The sequence below is a fragment of the Peromyscus californicus genome, unplaced genomic scaffold, assembly GCF_007827085.1.
Source record: "Peromyscus californicus insignis strain IS unplaced genomic scaffold, ASM782708v3 Scaffold_12__1_contigs__length_115047231, whole genome shotgun sequence".
NCBI lineage: Eukaryota > Metazoa > Chordata > Mammalia > Rodentia > Cricetidae > Peromyscus > Peromyscus californicus.
In genome coordinates this window covers 90,193,967-90,217,439 of record NW_026294413.1, presented here as the reverse complement: position 1 = coordinate 90,217,439, position 23,473 = coordinate 90,193,967, and the positions used below count along the sequence as shown (strand labels likewise).

At 47.7% G+C, this 23,473-nt stretch overlaps 1 protein-coding gene across 1 annotated transcript in view; it reads left to right on the top strand.

The window, feature by feature from the left end:
• The window catches only part of Arhgef3 (Rho guanine nucleotide exchange factor 3), a 283,566-nt gene that overhangs the window by 81,941 nt on the left and 178,152 nt on the right, over positions 1-23,473 (top strand). The window contains exon 3 of the mRNA XM_052733814.1: positions 7,148-7,214. Coding sequence (XP_052589774.1) covers positions 7,148-7,214 — 67 coding nt within the window. The remainder of the gene's footprint in view (positions 1-7,147; positions 7,215-23,473) is intronic.

The window sequence follows — 23,473 nt, the reverse complement described above, 5'->3', positions numbered from 1 at the left end:
CATAAAGTTTCAGATCCAGGGAATTTATAACAGGGAGTATGAGTCGGGAGATGTGTAGCATGGTAACTGTGGGGCTAGTCTTCACCCCGAGAAGTCGCTACTGTGGGATTAGCTTTTTAAGAATTTTTAAGAAAAATGTTATTGTTTCTCCTTTGACCTTAAGGGCTTCTGAAAACTCATCCATGGCTCTAGTATCCTAAAAGATGTTTTGTTTAGTGGTATTTTTGACTAGGAAAAGCAATAGTTTTGTTTTTGACATGGCTATCTGAACTAGGGATGTGCCTGTAAATCCCAAGAGGTTTAGGCATGAAGATCCTTTGGATTTGAGGGCAGACTGGGCTATTCAGTGAGATGTGGTTTTTGTTTTTTTTTTTTTTAATCTATTCAGAGATATCCACGGGACTCTACAAGATCTGGGGTCCCTCACTGAAACCTCCGTGTCTCCCCGTGCTCAGCTGTCGTGACCTCTGTCCTCTCGCAGGGCTGTGCTCTCTCTGCTGACAGGAACACCGTCCTTTCCACGGTCAGGCTGGGGCGTGGGAGGGGGTATCAGCTACCTTCTCTGCAGATCCCTCTTCTCTATATGGTCTTCCCACGAACCCCACCTGCCCGTCAGCCTGGGCCAGATACAGCCAGGGAACTGGGAAGCTCCCAGTCAGTTCACCATCTTATAAAAGTGTGAGCAAGTTGGGGGACGGGGAGGGGGGGGCAGGTGAGGATGAGCTTGCAAGTGCTGACTGCATCCCTGCATCAAGCTGTGTCCCAGAGGGGATGGGAGGAGCATCTGTCTGGGTGACAAGGGCAGGTTGCCATGGAGGCAACTGTAGTAACCCTGATGCAAGCGTTGGCTCTGCTCTCCCAACTGGAAGATGGTGAGGTGCCCAGGAGAATGGCCTTGCCTGATGCATTCAGACAGGCTGTGTTTGGTTAGAAATGTTTGGTAAGTGACACATGATTAATATATTCTGGTAGATTAAGTGGCCAGGAAAAAAAAAATCTCATGCAACTTGGTCAAGCTCAGATGCCTGAAATGGGGCTGCCTGATTGTGGGCATTTCGAAGTCTCACCCCAGTACCTACCTGTCCACTGTTATCACCCTTTGCCATAGGGTCCTGTGAAGATCTAGGGAGTTGATTAGCATATAAAGAACATCACTGGGGTTGGGGAGATGGCTCAGTGGATAAAGACCGTGCTGTGAAAGCATGAGCATGCATCTAAAAGCTGGGAGTAGTGGGTGGTGTGTGCCTGTAGCCCCAGGAAGAGGGAGAGGCAGCAATAGGTAGGTACCCAGAACTCCCTGGTCAGCTAACCTAAGATGAGTTCCAGGGTTAGCGCTAGAACCCGAAGTGTTAGAGGAAGACGTCCTGGTGTCAACCTCTGGCCACACCACACAAATAGTATTAATGCCATAAAAATGCTGTTACTCTCCAACTCATACCTTTTCTCCTTTTATACCCCTCCACCTCTCCGGCTGTCTGAGAGGTTGACCAGGCCTCGGGGATGGGCTGCTGTTTGCCACAGTGCCTACATGGCCTCATGGTCCCTGTGGCCTCCCTCCCCTCTACGTGTGCTCTAGCAAGCCTGCCTCAGGCTGGGCTTCACCCCTGTATTTCACAGTTTGGGAATAAACATGTTTTTATGTGCGGCCTCAGTCACTGCCAAGAATAGCATTTATGGAGCTTCTAATTACCCTGGAGGCTGCGGTGGGTCTCTATCAGAGTCAATAAACTACTTCCCGTGATGCTGGCTAATTTGAGAATTTGTGGTGTCTTAGCTGCTAGGACCAAGAGAGTGTTCATCAGAAACGCCCATTCTAAGGACTCAGTTTTAGGATTTTGGTTTTAGACAGGCCGGGCCACCTACCTGCTGATTTATTAGCTGCTGATCAACATAGTATTGATTAAAATATGAAGATTTTCTTCTGCTCCCCCCTCCCTGGACAAAATCCAAATAAGAACAAAGACTCCTTACAGGTGGTACATACGAGCTAGGAAAGGGTTCAGGTCCTTAGGAATGTGTTCAGAGTTAGAGCCTTGAACATATCTCCTTTCTTTTTGTTTATGATTTCGATATAGCTGGACAGGTTTGCCTTTTCCCTCTTACTATTTTTATACAAAGATCAGAAAGATAATTTGAGTTCATAGTGATTTTAGGATTTATTTTTTATAGTTAGGGGGTGTGTGTGTGTGTGTGTGTGTGTGTGTGTGTGTGTGTGCGCGCGCGCAATCGTGCGTGTGCACACACTTGCACTTGCTTGCTTGCTTGCTCACAGAGGCCAAATGAGGGCATCCGCCCCCTTGGAGCTGGAGTTACAGGCAGATATGAGCCGTCTGACCAATTTAAGTCTTTTAATGCTCTTAACTGCTGAGCGATTAAAGAAAAAAAAAAACCTTTCTAAGAATTACTTGTTCTAAATTCCTTTAAAATATTCTGAAAAGTCAGCCATGGGAGTTTTTAAGGACTGGGAATGCAGGTCTATGGTGGAACACTTGCCTAGAATGCATGAGGCGCTGACTTCATCTGCAGCCCTGGTAGGAAAAGAGAATGGCTGGGCCTGGTGGCACATGTCTGTAACCTCAACTCTCAGGACCTGGCTAAGGCAGGGTACGTGCGTGCATTTCAGGCAAACCTGAGATCCTGTCTCCTGTTGGAAAAAAATTAAAAATTATACTTTAAACTGTGATGTGCACTCAGAAAAGTTCATCAGTCTTTATGAAGATGTCATTGTGTTATGCAGTCTAGCCGTGAGCTACCGACCCCAAGTGATACTGCCTCAGCTCCCAAAGTGGCTGGAGCTGCATGTGCCTGCCGGCAAACACACTGTCGTGGAGCTTCATTTGCAGATGTAGGGAAATCTGTAGGACTGATACCTTTTATTGTTATCATTATTACCTGCATGGTCATGTGTGTGTGTTTGTGTGTCCACCCACCTCTCCCCCTTCCCAGTGCAGGGGTTACAGAAGCATGCTTCCATGCATAGGTGCAGGTGTTGTGAACTTAGGTCCTCACACTGACACAGCAGGCACTTTGCAAATTGGGCCATCTCCCAGTCCCTCCTTGGTTTTCTGTGTGTGTGTGCACATGTGTGTGAGTGTATGTGTGTGTGTGTACGTGTATGCATATGTGTGCATGTGTGTGTGCATGTGTGTATGTGTATGTGCATGAGTGTGTGTGCATTTGTGTACATGTGCACATGCCCACTCAAGTGTGTGTGTGCATGTGTGTGTATTTGTGTGTGCATGTGTGTATGTGTATGTGCATGAGTGTGTGTGCATTTGTGTACATATGCATGTGCACACTCGTGTGTGTGTGTGTGTGTGTGTGTGTGTGTGTGTGTGTGTGTATGTGTTTACCTTTCAGTTGTGTACCTTGGGCGTTAACTTCTGTGGGTACTTGCCAGGGCCCCTTCTGAAGATGGTCTCTTCTCTTAGAGACTGTCCATTGCTGGTATTTTAAGTTTTATGTAGTCCTATTTTTCAATGTTTCAAAGATGTTTTTATTTTACATGTATGTTTGAGTGCCTGCATGTATGTATGTGAACTATGTGTGTGCCTGGCGCAGAAGAGGTCCAGACGAGGGTTTTGGATCCCCTGGAACTGGAGTCACAGGCAGTTGTGAGTCACCGTGTGAGTGCTGGGAACCAAACCCAGCTCCTCTGCCAGGCAGCAAGTGCTCTTGACTAACCACCGAACCTTCCCAGTAGCTGCTCTCGGGATTGTTTTCTGTGCCACTAGAGTCCTTTTCAGAAGTTCTTGCCTGTGCTTTTATCTTGAAGTCTCGGGGCCAGGAAGGTGGTTCATCAGGTGAAGGGGTTTGCTGCAAAGCCCTGGGACTTAGTTCAGTCCTCAACCCACAGAGAGCGGGGAGAGAACCAACTCCAAGACTGCCCTCTGGCCTCCACATGTCTACTGCTATGCCACAGGCATAATACATACGTACATAAATATTATATATTTTTAGATTATGTCTCTGTAACTGTGTGAGTTTATTGCTGGCTCTTCTAGTCCACTGTTCTGTTTTTGTGACAGTCCCATGCTCCTTTTGTCACAATGGCTCTATAGTATAACTTGAGGTTGGACGTTGTAAAACTTCCAGCACCATCGTATGTCTGCTAAGGTTGACCTTTTGGAGGTCATTGTGCTTCTGTGTGAACTTCAGGGTTTTTGTTTTTCTAGTTCGGAGAGGAATGCCATTGGGATTTGGGTGGAGATTGCAGTGAATCTGTAAATTGCTTTTGGTAATATTTTTTGCAGTGGTTTTATTGTGTGTTTCTTTTGTGTACCTTGGAGTGAGAACTGCCCGAGTTCAAATCCCAGCTTTGCCTTCAGTTAGCTCTGTGCTTTGGGGCAAATCCTTTAACCTGTTAAAGCCTGGGTTTCTTCATTTGTGAAGGAGGGGTTAACAACAATAGCTCCTCATAAAATTGTCTGGAAGACAGAATGAGTTAATGTTTAGTAGGCACTTAGGACAGTACCTGGCACACAGTGAGCACTCTCCGAATGTTGGTTTGTTAAAAGGAAACCTTAACAATGGTCTCTAATAGAGCAACTGAGGAGTCCCATGTGTATAGGGTGAAGGCCAGTGCTGTCGAGGATGAGGTGCCCGCGACCAGATCCATGTTTTCCTCCCAAGAAGAGTGCTCTGGTGTCTTATTCCACACAGAATGGGGGTAACTCTTGAGGGGACTCATGGGAAGGTAGTCCGAACACGGAGTCCTGGCTAGAAGAACACACACTCAGGAAAGAACTGGGGCTCCCCAGGCAGACCTTTAGAAAAACAACAGCCTGCCTTTCCCTGCTTAAAGAGTAGAAAACTAATGGTTCTTTCCGGAGGGACGTGAAGCCGCGCCGCCGGGCTGTGACCTGCAAGCTTAGGATGTGATTTCCGGGGGAAGCAAGGAAACCTTTCACGCTGAGAGCGTGCTGCAGTTCAGATGGATACGGTTGGAGGGGTGGAGGGAGAGCCATCCCTGGGCTTCTAAAAGTGCCTTTTCCCTGTTGAAGACTGAAGATTGGGGGAAGTTAGGGAAGTCCCCCCAAGGTCCCTGTGGACCTTTTCTTGACCCCAGGCCTTGGGTCCTGCAGCATGCTTCCTCTCACCCCTGGCCTGACTTCATTCCAGAAAGGTTTGTCATGGCTGACCAGCATGTGAAGATGTCAACAGCCACTCATGGGAATTCTAGAAACGCGGAGAAGGGTAAGAGTCTTGTCCCGTGTCATGATGGACAAGGTCTTGGGAGTGTCCTGAGTTCATCACAGCTCTTTGTAGGTCCTTTCCTCCTGATGACCAGGGCAGGGACTATGCCAGGTCCTGGGAAGAAGAGAATCGTACAGGATCCAGCCCTCTTCAGAATCCTGGGAAGGGCCATGCTAGACCAGGGCCAATCATCTCTGCTCAGTTTCCCGTGGCCGCGTTCCCTCCAGTGCTGCCCATGTGGACAGTTCTGGAGTTCGAGGCTGGCTGCCAGTTGACTCCCTCCAGCCACAGAGTGTCCACCAGGGTCCACAAGGCTGGAGGAAGGCCCAGGGAATGGAAGCAGCTTAATGAGGCTGAGTCCTCAGGCTGGCTGGGGCTGTGGGCCAGAGACCCCATGGCTCAGCTATGGGAGCTGCCTCCCTATTCCCCGTATGCATGTGCTGACCTCCTGCTGTGTGCTGTTTTTTTTTTGTTGTTGTTGTTGTTGTGTGTATCTTTCGAGGATGTTGAGAACAGGTTTGCTGAGGCTAGCACTGGACATCGTTTATTAAGCTACGACTGTGTGTGAGGTTCGGCAGTGACCCAGCATCTCCAAGCTTAAGCCTGGACAGGACACTTTTAACATGCATCTTCTGTGTGTCAGGAACCAGGGACATAACACTTTAGCTCATCTAACTCTTCCATTCTTCTTTGCGGGTGTTTCGGGGGGGGGGGGCTGTTACTCCCTCTATCTTTTAGGTAGAGGAACTAGAGACCAGAGATGACAAGTCACCTATTGAGTGTCACATCACTAGGGAGAGCAGAGATGTCCCCAGCATCTGTGCCCTACTCCCTGGCCAAAGCTGCCCCTTTATGATACCTCTCGGGAGGCACGGGCCTTAGCTTGGCAGGTCTCCTTCGAGAGGCTCGACTGGGAAGAGCTGCTCTGAAGACACACACGTGACAGGAAGCGAAAGCAGAAGGAGCGAGTGAGTTAGACAGTTCAGGAGACAGTGTAGGTGTTGCTGGGAATCTCAGAGCAGAGGTGAGAGAGCAGGGCCAGGACAGGAGGAAGGGGAGCGGGCCAGCAGGTGTGGGAACTGTTAGCCCAGAGTGATGGGGTAGATATGTGGTTCAGAAATGGGACTTGTGTAGCTGATTTCCCCCTCTTGCTGAGAACACTTCAGGCAAAGCCCTCTTCATCTATATTCAGGCTTGCTCCGCCGACTCCCAGTTATAGACAGAGTTCCCTCATGTGTTCTAGTTGATGCAATTTCATTTACTTTATTGTCATGCAAAGGTTTTTTTTTTTTTCATCAAATTCACATCTTTTATTTTGCCTGAAAACATTTTTATTTTACCTTCACTTAAAAAAAAAGTCTGGTGGGGCTGGTAAGATGTCTGAGCGGGTGAGGGCACTCGCTGCCAACGCCGAAGACCCACATGGCAAGAGAGAACTGATTCCCACAAGTTGTCCTCTGACTTCCAATTACATGCCGTGACACACTGCACCCTCCACATACGATAACTAAATATAACAAAAAAGTAAAACCTAGAGCGTGTGTGGCCTTCATGGAGATACTGGGGCTCCTCAGCCTGTGTGTAATGAGGGAGAGTTCCTGTCTGAATGGAAGCCATGAACATTACATCATTTGATGGTGTCCATTTGGGAATTGTTTGTATGTTAGAAAGAAAGAGAGATGCTGGGCATTGGGTCTGACTTTTGGTTGTGTCCTGGTTTTGCTATAGATTTGATTTTCACAGGTGGAAGGTTGACTTCTCTGTGGGGCTGTGGGACTTTTCTCTTGGAGGCCAAGCAGTGGTTTGGGGTGAAAGTAGCCACTGAAGTCTCCGAAAGATCCCTCCACCTCGTACCCCTACCTGTCTGTCCAGCCGGCTTTCCTCTTGGGGAGGCAGAACTTCCTCTGCGCGTTGAATCGCTGAGGAGTAACATTTGCTTTTTCTCTTCTAGACCCAAGCGGCCGAGGCAGAACAACTTCTCAATGTTTCCCTCTCCAAAAGCCTGGAATTTCAGAGGGGTAAGTGTCTGTCCTGGTGACCCTGTCCCACTGGGAACAACACTCTGCTTGGTGGGGACCTGGTGTGCTGCTCTTTGCTCTCCTAACAAGCTTTACCTGGGGACAGCACCTGTGTGTCCGTGCGCGGGCGACAACATCACCTGCCCTGGACACAGAGCATGTGGCTGTAGGGGACTCCTGTGAAAATGTCAAGGTCTGTCAAGGGAGCGTCATGCTGTGCTCCTGGAGCTGAGGAAAAGGGAATACGACATCTGCCCGTCCGGTGATGACGATGTGGAGGCTCAAGCCTTCAGAGGAGCTTGCTTTCCAGAGGTTGAAGGCAACTCATGAAATGTTCTCAGGGAGTTCTTGCTCTTGGTGACGTCCTCGTCCTTGATGGGAATGTGATAATGACAGTTACAGTCCCTGGAGGACCCAAGGTACTCAGGTGGCTCTAGCGGTGACTTTTGGATCTGTAAGGACTGCTGTGAGCATTCCACCCCCAGGCCATTGCCTATAATGTTCCTCTGCCCAGCACTCACTCCTCAGCAGGCTGTGCCAGGCCCATCCATTTCATCTGTGATGCTAACCCTCTCTGGACAGTTACGCAGCGGGCTCACAACCCTCCTAGGTGGCCCTGCGTGTCGTATCATTGTGCTCAGCTGGGCCCTTGCTGAAATAACTTGGAAGCCCCAAGTGGAAGGTGCGCTGAGACCTGGTTTATTTTTGTTTACTGCTGTATCTCTAGGCCTGGCCTAATGCTTGGCTTGTCGAAGGAACGAATGACAACTGTCCTACTGAATTGTGTTTCAAGTCTTCAGTCAATACCATTCTGATTTGTTCCAACTGGTTCTAGTTACACGTTGAAACCACGGATAGAGCTCAGTTGTTTATTCAAACTGTGTAACGTGGCACTAATTTTAAATATTTATTTATTCATCTCCCCATTTGTGGGTGTAGGTGTGGCACATGCCAGGGTGCACATGTGGGAGTCTGAGGACAACTTGTGGGTGGGAGTCAGTCTCTCCTTCCACCATCTAGGTCCTGGGCTTGAACACAGGTCATCAGTTTAGGCGACAACCATCGCCTTTACCCACCGAGCCGTCTCGCTGGCCCGTGATACTATTTTCGCTTGGGTTAGAGCACTTTTTACTTTTCACCGAGTACAAGGAGAATGGTACTGACTTCTGAGGTAGGTGTGTGACTGACTGAAGTAGGTCTGGTACCTGCTGCTCGTGTTTTTATGGATAAATCTCCATTTCCAAATTGTGTTCAGTGAATGATCATGACCATGAAGAGATTTTAAAAAGCTGTGGGGTGCAATAAATTTGGGACACACTGACTGTGCCATATGAAATATGTTCATCACTGCAGGACATGTCAGAGATGTGGTGGGTTGATGTCTGGACACTCCATAAGGAGAATTTGCAGCGTTTCCCAGAATCATTGACCGAAGCTCTCTGTTGCCCACACAGTCTAGACACACTTTGGAAGTTGAACTCTGCTGTCATCTTTGGACTAGGAGAACCAGGATCTCTTGTGAACGAGGCAGTTTTTTGAGGGCCACGTGTTCTTATCTATCCCTTCTGTAGTAGTGTCCTGCTCTTCAGCAGTGTTGTTAGCTAGGAGTGGCAGGCACACAGGGCAGAAGGCCACCCCGAATTGCCAAGGGACTGTTATGGTTTTGGCACCCAAAGTCCCACATTTCAGAGAACCCTCCACCCCAGGCCAGCTGAGTTGATTACCCTGTCTATGATCTTGAGATGTCTCTATCTGGTCCCTCTTGGAATGGGTTTTTAGAGACCCACATCTATAAATCGCAGAGGCAAGAGGCAGGAGTAATAGACCCTGTTTCAGAAAACTTCCGGCCGAGCGCTTGCAGATCATGCACGAATCCCCAGGTCTGATTGCCCATGTTGCAAACTCAATAACTTGGTAAGGATTTCTCAACTTGTTAAACTGGCCTAAATGACCGAATTTCAACTGGTGCTTGGGCCAGCGGCAGCGTTTGTCTTGATTTCTTTTTTTTTTTTTTAAAGATTTATTTATTTATTATGTATACAGCATGTATGACTGCAGGCCAGAAAAGAGCATCAGATCTCATTACAGGTGGTTGTGAGCCACCATGTGGTTGCTGGGAATTGAACTCAGGACCTCTGGAAGAGCAGCCAGTGCTCTTAACCTCTGAGTCATCTCTCCAGACCCCTTGTCTTGATTTCTTGTTCTTACTTCCGACCCTCAGTTTCATGGAAAAGTCAGACAAACTGGCATCAAGATACACCAAAGGGAAAGGCGCTCTCTCTGCCCTGGAGGAGGATCCTCAGTGACATGTGGGGTAGAAGGGACCCGAGAGAGTAGAAACAATCTCATTCCCAGCTCTGTGTGCTAGGACTTGCTCTGTGTGCTAGGAAAGCGGCCAGTGTGCCGCGAGGAAGACCTTTGCCTTTTGTGAGGTTATCTGGTGATGCAGATCTGAATGCAAAGTCAATCTCTGGTCTTTTAGGCTGAGCTGTGCACAGGACGGTGTCCTAGAGCACAGCATTCCTAGAACATTTAGTTTCCTCCTTATTTAGAAAGGAAGGTTTTAGACTCTATGTGCTAGCGAATTTTCTGTATTTGTATATGTGGTAGCAAAAGCCTTTGTAGTGTAAGCGTTTGTAATTCTGTTGTTCTTTAGCTTGTGAAGGAAGAGGATGCTGAGCATGCTCACCCAGGTCCTGGGCGGTTGTTATGAAGGAGGGCTGAGGTATAGAGACAGGGTGATGAGTAGTGTACTGCAAAGATGAAGGACCACATTGTTCTAGATTAGAGGTGAAGAGAGATGTGCCTGTGGGAAAGATCTGGGGGTTGAGAGTAGCTGAAGATCGGAGAGGAATATCACGATGTTTTCAGAGGCTTGACAGAGTGAATTGTACAGCAATATCGTTACCTTACTGAGAAGCTGCAGCATTGGTGCGAGAAGCATCAGGCTTGTGGGTTTTTGTTTGTTTGTTTTTAAAACTGTATCAGTAGGAGTTTTGTCTGTGGAGAGGTACAGGACAGGCCAGTAATTCTGCACCTTGTTTTAACCTTATACAGTCGGTTAGCCCTGCCCCAGGTTGCCTTTGTTAGAAAGCACTTCACTGCCGCCGCACCTCCCTCCCCTCCCCCAGTTCCCGCTCTTGGCTCTTGGAACTAGGTGTGTCTCCAACCCCAGCAAGGGGTGGTGGTGTGCCCATCTTTCGCTAGACCCAGGGTGCTGCAAATGTATTCACAGACAGACACTGAGAGCATTGTTTGGCTGGCGGAGGCCTTGGTGGGGTTTTGGAAGCCAAGTAAAAGATAGATCAGAGCAGGAGGAAGGAGAAGGGCGTTGAGGAGGGACCCTGGAGGGTGTGTGGGTTCTCTGTGCACATTTGGGCCTCAGAATTTCTCTGTCACTCTCTCTCTCTCTCATACACAACAGAGAGAGACAGAGACAGAGAGGAGAGAGAGAGACAGAGAGACAGAGACAGAGAGGAGAGAGAGAGACAGAGAGACAGAGACAGAGAGAAGAGAGAGAGAGAGAGAGAGAGAGAGAGAGAGAGAGAGAGAGAGAGAGAGAGAGAGAGGCTGATAGACTAACTGGCAGGGAGCTCAGGAGAACTGTGCTGTTCTTCCTTGTCTCTGCCTTCCAAGGCTAGAATTAGAGGCGGGCTGGCACTCCACCTGGCATTTCTGTGGGATCCAAACCACAGTTGCTCAGCAAGTGCTGTAACCACCGAGTGGCTTCCCTGGTCTGTGGAACTGTGGCAGTCTTGCGCTTGTCTGCAGATGAGCTGGGAAATGCTTCCCAGGGACCCGTTGTCCACGGAGCAGTGCTGGAGGCCCTGCAGCCCCGCTAGACTGCAGGAGACACTGCAGACACTTTCTCGGCTGTTTTCCTAGTGCCCAGTCTTTACTTTGGAAGACATTAGGAGACTCTTGGGTCTAGAAGGACATACAATACAGCCCCAGCTCTCTCGCTTTTAGCTGAAGGCCTAGGCAGGACTCTGGTTGCAGGTGATGAACTCAATGGAAGCTGTCTGAAGTGAGAAGGGAATCCATGGTCCTTATGACTGAGGTAAACCAAGGTGGATGGACTTCAGGCCTGGCTGCATACAGGAGTATGATCTTTCTCAGCTTTGTCCTTCTCCGAGTCCGTCTTGTCTTCCTGCCTATGGACCCTTTTTATTTTAGAGGACCAGGATGATCTGAACAGAGGAAGCAGACATTTTTGTTTCCAGGGTCCACAGATGAAATCCTATTGCAGAACTCCGTTTGCCTCAGCCTGAACCACATGCCATATGATGGCTAGCCCCTGTGGTCATGAGGATGGTGTACTGTGATTGGACAGGGTTTGGTGAGGCAGGGCCCATGGATCAGAGGAATGCTGTTTCTTAAAGAGAATCCAGTTCCTGGACAGATAGGAAATAGCTGTGACCCCTCTAAGGGCCACTCCAAGTTGAGAATTCAGGACTGGAACATCTCCTCTTATGGTCTATGCCTGTGCCTTCACCCTATGGCCTTACTCTCCCTTCCCCTAGTGACCCGAAGGACACTGTTAAATCTTCCATCTGCGACTCTCTGAAATTCACACTTCAGTGGAGGAGGAGTCATCCCTGCTACTCCCACCTTACCAGACCAGGTCACCACTGACTGCTGTGACCTTACTGTTCCTAAGCATCAAAAGAAGGCAGCAGGCCTCCCTCACCAGTCACAGCCTCTGCCCACAGACTCACTTCTGTTTACTGAGCAATGGCTCCAGCTTCCACCAGGGCATTCCCGCAGTGTGTGTGGACCCCAGCCCTCCCAATATCAGCTCCCACCATGGCATTCCCGCAGTGTGTGTGGACCCCAGCCCTCCCAATATCAGCTCCCACCATGGCATTCCCGCAGTGTGTGTGGACCCCAGCCCTCCCAATATCAGCTCCCACCATGGCATTCCCGCAGTGTGTGTGGACCCAAGCCCTCCCAATATCAAGGTCCTTGGGTGCTCAAGTGTGTCTGTGTAGGAGAAGAAGTACATGTTCTCCTGTGCACAGTAAAGTGCCTGGGGATCTCTGTGCTACCTAAAGCATTGTAAATACTGTGGAAATATTCATTATACCTGCTGTTAGGGAATAATGACAAGAAAAGCAGTCTGTACATGCTTAATCCAGGTGAAGTTCCTGCTTTACTTTTCAAGTATTTAAAAAAATTTTTTTTTAAAGATTGATTGATTGATTGATTGATTGATTGATTGATTTTGTGTACAGTGTTCTGGCATGTATGCCTCCACACTAGAAGAGGGCACCAAATCCCATTATAGATGGTTGTGAGCCACCATGTGGTTGCTGGGAATTGAACTCAGGGCCTCTGGAAGAGCAGCCAGTGTTCTTAGCCTCTGAGCCATCTCTCCAGCCCTTTAAAATTATTTTTAAAATACTATTTTATGTGTATGTGTGTGCCTGAGTGTATATCTATGTACCATGTGTGTACAATGCCCACAGAAGCCAGAAGGGGGCATCAGGTCCCCAGGAACTGGAGTTACAGATGGTTGTGAGCCACCATGTGGTTGCTGGGAATAGAACTTGGACCTCTGGAAGAGCAGCCAGTGCTCTTAACCACTGAGCCGGCTCTCCAGCCCTGAGTATTTCTGATCCATGGTCAAATCTGTGGATTTTGACAGAACCGATGGATACTGAGAGCTGACTGATATTTTCACTTTAAAGATGAGGAAGGAGTTGAGGAGATGACTCGGTTGGTAAACGGTCTGTCCTGCAAGTCCAGAAACCTCAGTTTGGATCCTCACACCCAGGTGAGAAGCCAGGGGTGATGGCATATAGATAGTCCCAGCTACTGCAGAGGCTGAGACAGGAAGATGACTTCAGCCTGGGACCTTGAGGCCGGTGTGAGCAGCATATTGAGACCCCACAACAGACAAAAACCAATAAAGTGAAATACAGATGAAACAAGGCCAACAAATCTTCTGTTGTTAAAGTATATTCTTTTAAAAGTGCTAGAAATGAGGATATTCCATTTGAAAGCTTTTATCACTCGGAATCCCCTTTAATATTGCTTTATTTACTCAAATTTTATTTTTAAAGCTTTCATCTCCCTCTATGTATTAAAACGAGGCTGTTGTCTCTTTCTGTAATAACAATTGTGACGACGACAGCAATGTCTCCGTTAGTCCCGGTGACGAGGGCCCGTGTCCACCCACCAGGCTTGGTAGAGCGTTCTCTGCATCGGACTACATCCTAAAAACGATGTCATGACTAGGTGCTTGGAGTCTCATCTCCTCTTGACAGGTGTCTACACCTTCTGTCATGGAGTAGCAAGTTACCATAACTTTGGTGACTTAAAAGTCATTCATTTGCTCAGTTCTGTAGGGCAGATGTGAGGGGCCCGTAGACTCGGTCTCTGCTCGGGATTTCATGGTGCAGAAATCAAGATGTCAGACCGCACGCACCGGCAGCTCTCCAGGCTTCACCTCCTCTCATTTCAGCTGCTCAAAGAATTTGGTTCCTCTGGGATGCCAGGCCTTGGCACCCATGGCTTGGCTGTTTTTAGTTCCTACAGGCCGCCTTCCACCTTCAAAGCCAACATCAGAGAGCCTCCTCATCAAATCTTCTCATGCTTCACCTCTTCCTGATAGCAGGAAAAGCCAGATTCCCTTCGAGGGCTCACCAGCTGAGGCGAGGCCACCCAGACAGTGCCCGTCCTAATGACCTGAAAGTCCACAGTAACCAACTCCTGCCTGAGGTGATATCCTATGTTGAGGTCCTGCCTGCCTTCTGGGAAGGAGATCACAGGAGGCCTGTGTCCTGAAGATAGGCATTCTGGGGACCAGACTTAGATGTCTGTCTCTCTTGCCTGTGGCCACACATCGTAAGGTCATGCCTGGACTCCAGCTAACTTCACGCCACTCCAGTGACCCCACGTCTTGAGTGGCACTTTTGTGGAACATCTTTTCCATATGAAGTTATTTGCAAGTGGGAAAATATTTATACTATTTCTCACACCAACTTTCCAGATATACAAGGGACTTTGGCCAAGGCGTAATGCAAATTGAAAAAACCCAGTAGAAGAAATTGTGAAGGGGTTGGAATAAGCAGTCCTAAAGAGGAAATACAGAGTAGCCAAACCATTCATTTTAACTGATATTTGAAAATAACAAAAGTAGTGAAAAAAGGTAATAGTCGCAATAGTAATGTAGTACACTCATCGAAGTCTTACTGTGTGTAAGCATCACATGCCCTAGCGGCCAGTTTAGTCCCCCTGTTCTCATCCCAGTGTTCAGATGGGGAGAATAAAGCCAGAACTATCACCAGAATTCCACAGTGATGAGACAGAGGGCCCAGTTTGCTTTAATTACATTTTGTTTATTTAATGTATGTGGTGGCACAGGAGGGGCACACGTGTGCCAAAGAGCGTGTGTGGAGGTCAGAGGACAACTTTGTGGGATGCGGTTCTTTCCTTGCACCATGTGGGTCTGAAAGGGTCAGACTCAGATAATCGGGCTTGGTGCCCAGTTCCTTTACCCACTGAGCCATGCTGCTGGCCCTAGGTCCAGCTTTAAACAAGGCAGTTGGGCCTCAGAGCCTGTTCTCTCAGTAGAGTGGCTGTATGACAAGTGTAGGTGACATGAAGTGTACAGCGTGAGTGTGTAGTACGCCATCCGTAACTCAATGCATTGGTTTGGGACGAAGAGCCTACAGAAACCATCCATTATCGAAGGGAGATGGTATGTGGGTAAATACCTAGTCTGGTAAACGGTCCCTCTTGATTGACCGACTGAGATGGATGAGAGCTTCCGGGACTCTCGTGTTAGCTGCATGCTACATGGTGTCATGTCTGGGAGTTTTCTAGAGAGGAGGTGCATTGCAGCTACAGTTGTCAAAAGGAATAAGCATGATATTTAAAGAAGACCTTCCATAATCAGAATCTCCTGTAAGCAAGAGGAGGTGTATTTAACCAAGTTTGGGGCTAGAAGACTCTACCTCAGAGGACATCATTAATTAATGTCATACAAGACCTTCGAGGATTGATAAAATCCATGTATACAGAAAGGACCTGCTTATCCCATGCCCAAAGAAATATGTCCACATCTTACCACTCCCCAACCACCCATCTCTGAGAGCCATGGGAGGCCACCATGCACACTTGTGGTTGGGCATTTTCCCATAGGCTGCCCCTGGATGGTCCAGACTCTGAGTTTGGCAGGCAGTGCTTGGCCGCTACAACAGAAGCTTTAAGTGATAAAGCCCTGTGCTTTGGCTTTGGGGTCAGAATGCCAGACAGAGGACTTCAGACTGGACACATGTCAGCATCAGATCCTCGTGGGACAGATGATAAAGCCATCTTTTAAAACCTGAGGCTTAGTCACGGCGTGCACAGTGTCGGGAATAATGCCCCCGGTGGGGGTAAGTGTGCGGAAAATGTTAGCTCTTTCCCACCAAGGTGCCCATGCCTGACGTGAAGGTTTTTAGAGATACGTATTTAATATATGCCTTTTTGGTGTGAGATGCTCTTTTAAAGGGAAAACTGCCCATGCCCATATCTGGATTCCTCTGAATCCTGCTTTTCTCCTCTTCTTCTTCAGGCAGCAGAGCGGCCACCCTGGTATAGCCGCTGATGCTTGGGAGGGTGAGATCTTGTCTTCTTGGCTTGCTGACGACACCCATGCTGTGGCAGGCACACTCTGCTCATCTTTAGACTCAAGCCTTGTTGTTTGTTTGTTTGTTTGTTTCCAGACCTTTGGGGTTATGGCAGACTTGGGTGCCACTTCTACAGATTGTACACCGTTGAGTCTGAATTTGTAGCTGCCTGTGTTTGTCTTAGGTAGCTGACACTCCAGTTAATCTCTGGCTAGTTCCAGAGTTCTGCCAGGCAAAGGATGCCTGAGCTTTGGGCTCATTAGAGAGTCATAGCCCAACGTGACAAAATTTAAATTGGGGACTGAGTAAAGGCACTGTAGTGAAAACCTAATGACTTGAGTCTGACGCCTGGAGCCCCTGGGAAGGGGGAGAAGAGAACCAGTCTCACTCCTGCCTCTGACCTTCACACGGGTGCTAATGTACTCTCCCTAAAATGATAATACATAAAAAAATTCTTAAAAAAAATAAAAAATTAAAAGATTAAAAAAATTTTAAGCAAGTAGTCTGTATGTATATACAGTCCAAAATACTACCTAAGGGTCATTCCTCAGGCTCGTCTGCCTTTGTCTGTTTTTGTTACAGGGTCTCGCTCTGTCTTGGGTCATACAGATTTGCCCAGGCTGGCTGGCTGGCTAAACAGTGCCCTGTCTGTCTCTCCCCAGTGGAGAGATTACAAGTGTGTGCCACCATCCCTGGCTTTTTTTTACATGAGTTCTGGGGGTCAAACTAAGGTCCTTGTGTATGCAAAGCAAGCACCATCTGACTTCATCCCCTGAGCCCAGCAGACAGAATTTTTTAAAATGTATTCATTTTTTTACATAGGAGTGCTCAGCGTGTACACCTGCAGGCCAGAAGAGGGCATCAGATCCCATTACAGATGGTTGTGAGCCACCAGGTGGTTACTGGGAACTGAACTCAGGACCTCTGGCAGAGCGTCCTGTGCTCTTAACCGCTGAGCCATCTCTCCAGCCCGAGCAGACAGATTTTTAAGCATGCAGAGGTACGGGAAGTTTTCCAAGAATGATATGGGAACTAAGAGGTCTCTGGAACCTGCTCCCCTCTGCAGTCGGCACAGCAGCTCTACAGACTGAATTTCAGTTCCACCGTACTGTGGAGATACAGCCACATTCAGAGAGGCAGCCTCCTCCCCTGCTCCGACACAGAGTTACTAGTGAGGAATTCTCGTTGATCCAGCTTTATCAGGTGGATACTCCCAAACCCGTCCTAAGTGGCCAGGGGATAGGGTCACTCTGTTCCCCATTGTTGCTTTTACTGTAACTGTAACAATATGGGGGTAGATTAGTTTCCAGAAGAGAGAGGAGGCAGTGGGCAGATGCCAGCACTTCTTGCTCTCTAAGTTATCCCTCATTTCTCCCTGGACAGTAAAAAGTGGGCAGTTGCCCCCATCCCTGGCCTCTGACTTCATGTGGCTCTGACTCTGAACTTCTCTTCTTGGAATAGAGGTTGTTCACTTAGTAACTGGTTTGACTCCGCCCCCCCTCCCCCCACACTCCTGACAGTTTGCAGAGAGCAAGAATACCTTACTCAGAAGACTGCATATCGAACATAGTCATCTCCAGGTAAAGTAATAGCAGGCCCTGAGGACTGTATTCTGAAATGGCTTAAGGCCGTTTCAAGACTGTCCCGAAGTGTTGGCATTTTGCCAGGCTTTCAAACAGAAGACAGCCCAACAATCAACCTGGTAGGGCGTCGCGGTTTGTCACATACATTTCGTGGAACTTTTCATTCGTTATTTTAATACATTCTAGCCTTCAGTATTCCATATCATAGCAGGGATCTTGCTACCCCAAAGATTCCTTTAATGGCTGAGAGCCGAGAGAAATTTCCTTCTCTAAGGAAGAAACTTCCCCCTCAGTTCGCTTTCCTCTACCAAGCGTCTGTTTTCCTTTTTTTTTTTTTTTTCTGCCTGTGTCAGAGCCTGGGAACGGGAGCTGGTCAAGGTTCTGTCCCTGGCTTTCTTCCCCCGCATCTCCTTTGTTACTGTGGTCCATCCGATGGCTGAGACTCAGAGTCACCACTGCTCTCTAAATGTCCTGATCACACCATTCGTTAAATCATATCGAGCACACGGTGAGAAGCAAGGCTCCGTGGTGTGTGTCCTGTGTCTCCTCAAAGCCCCAGCAAGAAGCCCCTATACAGAAGGTTCCCTGGACCACCGGCCCGTGCTGGCATCCGAGGTTCGGGAATAGCTAGGCATGGTGGCTCACGCCTATCATCCTGGCACTCAGGAGGCTGGGACAAGAGGATTGTCGCAAGAGGCCAGCCTGGTCTATAATGAGAAACCTTGTCTCCACTCCTAGTGGACCCCCACTCTCACCTCTGAGGGAGAGGGACAGACAGACAGACCCGGGACAAGTCTGTTTGATCAGTAGCTGCTTTTTGCCAATTAGCTGAAAAAATTGCTGTCTAATTTCCGTTTTACTTGTTTGCTGGACAGAAGACACATGGAGCCAGCACGGGCAGGCAGTAGTGCAGTGCACAGCCACATGTGGCCCCGCTGTGGATTAGGGGCTCATTTGTGTTTTGTGCCTCTGTATATCCACTACCTTTGACGTCTTGTGTGTCCTTCATGGGTGTCCATGGCACTCTAACGACTTGTGTCTCCTGGATATTAAGTATCTTTTGCCCTTTTCATTTATGTTTATCTCATAGGTTTTACTTACTCACCCTTTACATATACTTAGCATAACGGAAAACATTTCCCCTTATTGAAATTGTCTTCAAAGTGACATTTTCTATAAGCGAAATGTATACACTCCAAAGCCAAATCTTACTACAGTGTGATTACAGAGGGCTCATTTTTAATGAGCGATTCTATAGAAGTGTGGTAATGAAATTCCTCTGTTGCTTGAGTTTGGGGCTCATTATCGCTCGCCAGCCAGGCTTTCTTGCCATCCGGCTCTGGAGATCTCCAAGTCCTGGGCCAGCAATTTTTTGTGCACGATTGTTCCTGCCCACTTGCAGGCAGCACTGGTAATAGAGCAGCTGGCTTTGACACTGCAGGAGCAACGTGTGCCACCAGTCCCCGATTGCTTGGCTAACACACACTCAGCACAGAAGGAACATTCTGTGCGTCACAGTATTGCCAATGTGCAATGTGCTTCTGTGTCCTCAGGGTTGATTGGATCTAACATCCCATTTAGGAAAAAAAAAAGACGGGGGACAAGGCTGATTGCTTTTTTTTTTTAATGGACAGAGGAAGATTTGTTTAAAAGCATAGCTCTGAGTTAAGAGAAGTACAATGATGTATCAGCAATGCGTTTTAATTTCTGCAGGTTCACCTAAACCTTACTGGAGATGGGGTGGGAGAAAACTGTGTGACTCAGTACAGGTGTTCAGTGACAAGTAGCTGTTGTTACCTCTGATAACATTGTTATATAAGATTGTTACTCTTCTTGGGGATTCTAGACTATGCCATGGACCTCTGTGCAGTGTGCACCCTAAAACCAAGCAGCAGCTTTCTCGGGCACTAAGCTGAAGATGCATATACCATACTTGCTCTAGCGGCGGAGGAGGGAGTATCGAGGGTGGTTTACTGAGAGAAAGGATTCGCTTGGTTCCTTTTTTACGATCGTGTTGTGTTGTCAGCATTTTGATCATAAACCATGACAAACACATGAGAAAGTCGGAAAACGAGTCCATTGAGCGTTCTCTGTCCAGAATCAACAGCTGCTAATGTTTGGTTAACTGTGGACATGGTGTGGCTTTATTTTGCTGAGACTTCAAAATAACGCATTTGCAGAGACCATGACTTTGCACTTCTGAATACTCCAGCATATGGACGCTTAAAATAAGGATGTTATTGTCAAATCCAGCAGAGTTGCCAGTTCCTTTATTTCTTATCCTTTGGTGTGTGTTCATACCACCCCAGCTGGCTCTCCTGGACTGGAGTTTTTGTTTCTTAGTTTTTTATCTAATCAAGGATTAAGATTTTGTTATGAGGTTTCTTAAGTATATTTTATTCTCAGGTAGTCCTTTTGCCCCACCCCTTTCATGATCTTTTAAAGTGTTTTGAAAAGATCAGACCAGTTGCTTATAGATGGGTGTCTCATATTCAGCTGGTAAAGACTTCAGTATCTGTGTGTGTGTGTGTGTGTGTGTGTGTGTGTGTGTGTGCGCGCGCGCGCGCGCGCGCACATCTACCCTAGGATGTCATTTAACCTGTTTTTCTGTCCTTTATATTTCTTGTGAGCTGGTAGTTTACGATGACGTGGTTTGCTTCAGGCTTGACACCCTGGGGTCGCTGCGGGGGGGGGGGGGGGGGGGCTCCCATTCACAGGCACAGCTGGGTTGCTTGTTAATCTGAAGCTACTGTTCATAGCCATCAGATGCTCCCAGCAGCCAAGGCTCTGCTGGAGGTGGCTAGCACTGCAGATTCCTTCTGTCATTTTAGATGGAGCTCTAAGCAAAGAACAGGTACTCTACTGCCCCTAGAAAGTGATGCTTTATCTAATAAAAGAATACTCAGTTGTGGGGACCTGGGCTCTTGTCCTCGGGGTTTTGTCCTTGTATATGGCTCTGCTGGGTACATGGTGGTGCCAACTCTGTCTGCCTCGATTGGCCCATAGTTCTATCTGAAAGTCCCTAAGGAAGTTCTGATTGGTCAGCTCATCTCTCTGGTCATCACCAGCTGGCTTCTGGTCAGCTCTTAGAAGGGCTCCTCTCTTGACTCATTCAGCTGTAGCTAGAGAATCAAGTCCAAGTGGATCTGCCATTTGCCAGTCTGGGCAGGTGATTCATGCTCCCTGGCTGAAATGTACCAGCTTCTTACAGGGATTAGATTAAAGAATCTATGTCAGTTTGCCACGGGTCTGTGATTAAGTGCTAAACAGGCCAGCCCTTTCTTGCCTGGCTTCTCAGTCTGGGATCTCCCAGCCAGGCAGCCCTGCTGAGAGGTGAATCACCTGGAAAGGGAAAGACATCCCAACAACAGGTTCTAGTCTAGAATTCCTTTTCCTTTCCCCCAGTATTTTTCCACTTTTAAGCAATAGATTCAGATCGTGGATCAAGGGAAACAGTCCAGATGATTGGCTGTGTGTGTGTGCGTGTGCGTGTGCGTGTGCGTGTGTGTGTGTGTGTGTGTGTGTCTAAGACAAAAGACAAAGTTATACCTGACACACGTGGGAATATGCTGCGCATAGACAACTCCTTGTGTTACAAGCTATTGACCGAATTTTAAATGTAGTCCAGATACATTCTGGAATGTTTCCTTTGTGTGCCTTCTGATAGGTGTTGATCTGTGGTAATTCAGTCTTAATGCATCTTGTGAAGTTTGGGACTGTCTCAGTCTGAGACTTCTTTTGCTTGTCTCTCTGCTGTGTCGCTGACCACATTCCCCTAATGCTTGTGGTTTTGATGTGGGAAAAATTACCAACTTGTTTTGAGGGATCAAAGATCATTTCGGTATTGAGGTAACACTCTAAACCATTGACCTCAGAATTGGAGCAGCAACAAAATGTACAGGTACAGCCGGGCGGTGGTGGCGCACACCTTTAATCCCAGCACTCGGGAGGCAGAGGCAGGTGGATCTCTGTGAGTTCGAGGCCAGCCTGGGCTACAGAGCGAGATCCAGGACAGGCACCAAAACTACACAGAGAAACCTTGTCTCGAAAAACCAAAAAAAAAAAGAAAGAAAGAAAGAAAAAGAAAGAAAAAGAAAAAAATGTACACGTGCACAGAAGTGTGTGTGTGTGTGTGTGTGTGTGTGCGCGTGTGCACATGTGTGTATGATATGTGGCTGTGGAGGTCAGATGTCAATCATGGGCGTCCTTCTTCAGGAGCTGACCACCTTGCTTTTTTGCTTGTTTGTTTGAGATAGGGTCTTACTGGGTGGCTAACACTGACCTCGAACTTGCTTTGTAGATCAGGCTGGCTTCAAGCTCACAAGGATCCTCCTGCTTCTGCCCCAGGCCTTGGGATTAAAGGTGTTTGCCACCACTCCTGGCTTCCACCTTGCTTTTGAGACAGGGTCGGTCTCTCACTGGTCTGCAGTTGGCATATCAGGCTGTGCTGGCTGGCCTTGAAGGTCCAGGAACCTGTCTCTTGGGCTCCCCAGCACCAGGATGCTCTGAGCACACACCACCACTCCTGGTTTTTTAATGTTTATACACTGGGGATCTTGATGGCAAAACCCCAACTAAGCAGCCTCAGAAAAATCGTAGTTGTTTTTCTTCACTTACAGAATTGACGTATATTGTCAGCAATCACTTGGGATGACTACAGATGGAAAACTTGTGTTAGGAATTTGTGAGTTGCGATAGCTTTCTGTCACCATGATAAATATCTGAGGTACACAACTTTTTAAAATAAAGAAAGGCTATACTGACTCAAATGTTTGGCCATGGTCGCTTGCTCCTGATGCTCCGGGACCGTAGCAGCACAGGCTGTCATGGCAGGGGTATGTTGCAGAGGATGCATCTCACCTCATGGTGACCAGGAAGGGGACAAGATCCCAATGTCCCCATGTACCTCGCTTCCTTTCTCTAGGTGCCAACTTGTGTACGTTCTGTTACCTCTCAATAGCCCCAGTGTGTGTCCCAGGCCTTCAACCCATAGTCCTTTAAGGAGCATTTCAGTGGAATTGTAGCAGTGGTCACAAAGAATAGTTAGTATTCTAGTATCATTTCTGTTGCTGTGATAAAATTGCCTGACAGAAAGCAGGCATGGGGAGGGAGAGTCTGTTTTAGTCCACAGGTCCACGTGACAGTCCACTAAGGCAGGTATTTTTGAAACAGCTTCTTACATCATATTCACTATCAAGAGCTGAGAGAAATAAATGCATGCATACCTACTACTGGGCTCACATTCACAGTTCAGGACCCAAGCCAAGAGAATGATGCCGCCCACAGTGGATGGGGCTTCTCATGTAATGAAAGCAAATAAGACAGTCCCCCGTAAACATGCCCTTGCCCAAACCTCATCTAGATAACCCTTTATGGTGATGTTCTTCCCAGATGATTCGAAGTTGTGTCAAATTGGTAGTGAAAACTAACCATCACACTTGGTTTTTAAAAAATGCTTTTTGACTTAAAAACAAACAAACAAACAAAATAAACAAAATTACTTTTCACTCCACGGTATGTTGTTTCTCGTCCTGGGACTTGTGTGGTTAAAGTCTAATGTAGTTTTTCTTAGAAAGGACCTCTACTAGGCACCGGAAGTTTATTGGCAATTTCTAAGACTTCCCAGGAAGGGGGAGGGCTTGAAGTTTAGACTGGAGCTCCTTTCAAGTGTTCAGAAGTAGCATTTGCGGCTCTCAGAACGTAGTGAACTCTTCCGCTGTCTCTTCTCCCAGGCTTTTCCTCTGTCTTTTAAAAAATATTCTCATCTCATTATTTAGAGTGACTAAGAGGCCCAGCAGATGTGTCACGAAAATACTTGTCCTCAGTTCGCCTTTCTCTTTCCCCGACACCTGGGGGCTCAGGACATGGCTTTTCCCTCTCTCTTCATTTGTCATCCTGACGTGGCTCAGCAAAGTCTCTGTTGAGAATAGCATGTGACCCTCATCTCTCACCTCAATAATCCTTCCACTTCTCCGCTTGCACTTCATTTCCATTTAGGGGGTTAACGCTGTCTTGTTGTATTTTGTGTATGATTTTATGCTCTTAGCTCCAGTATTTT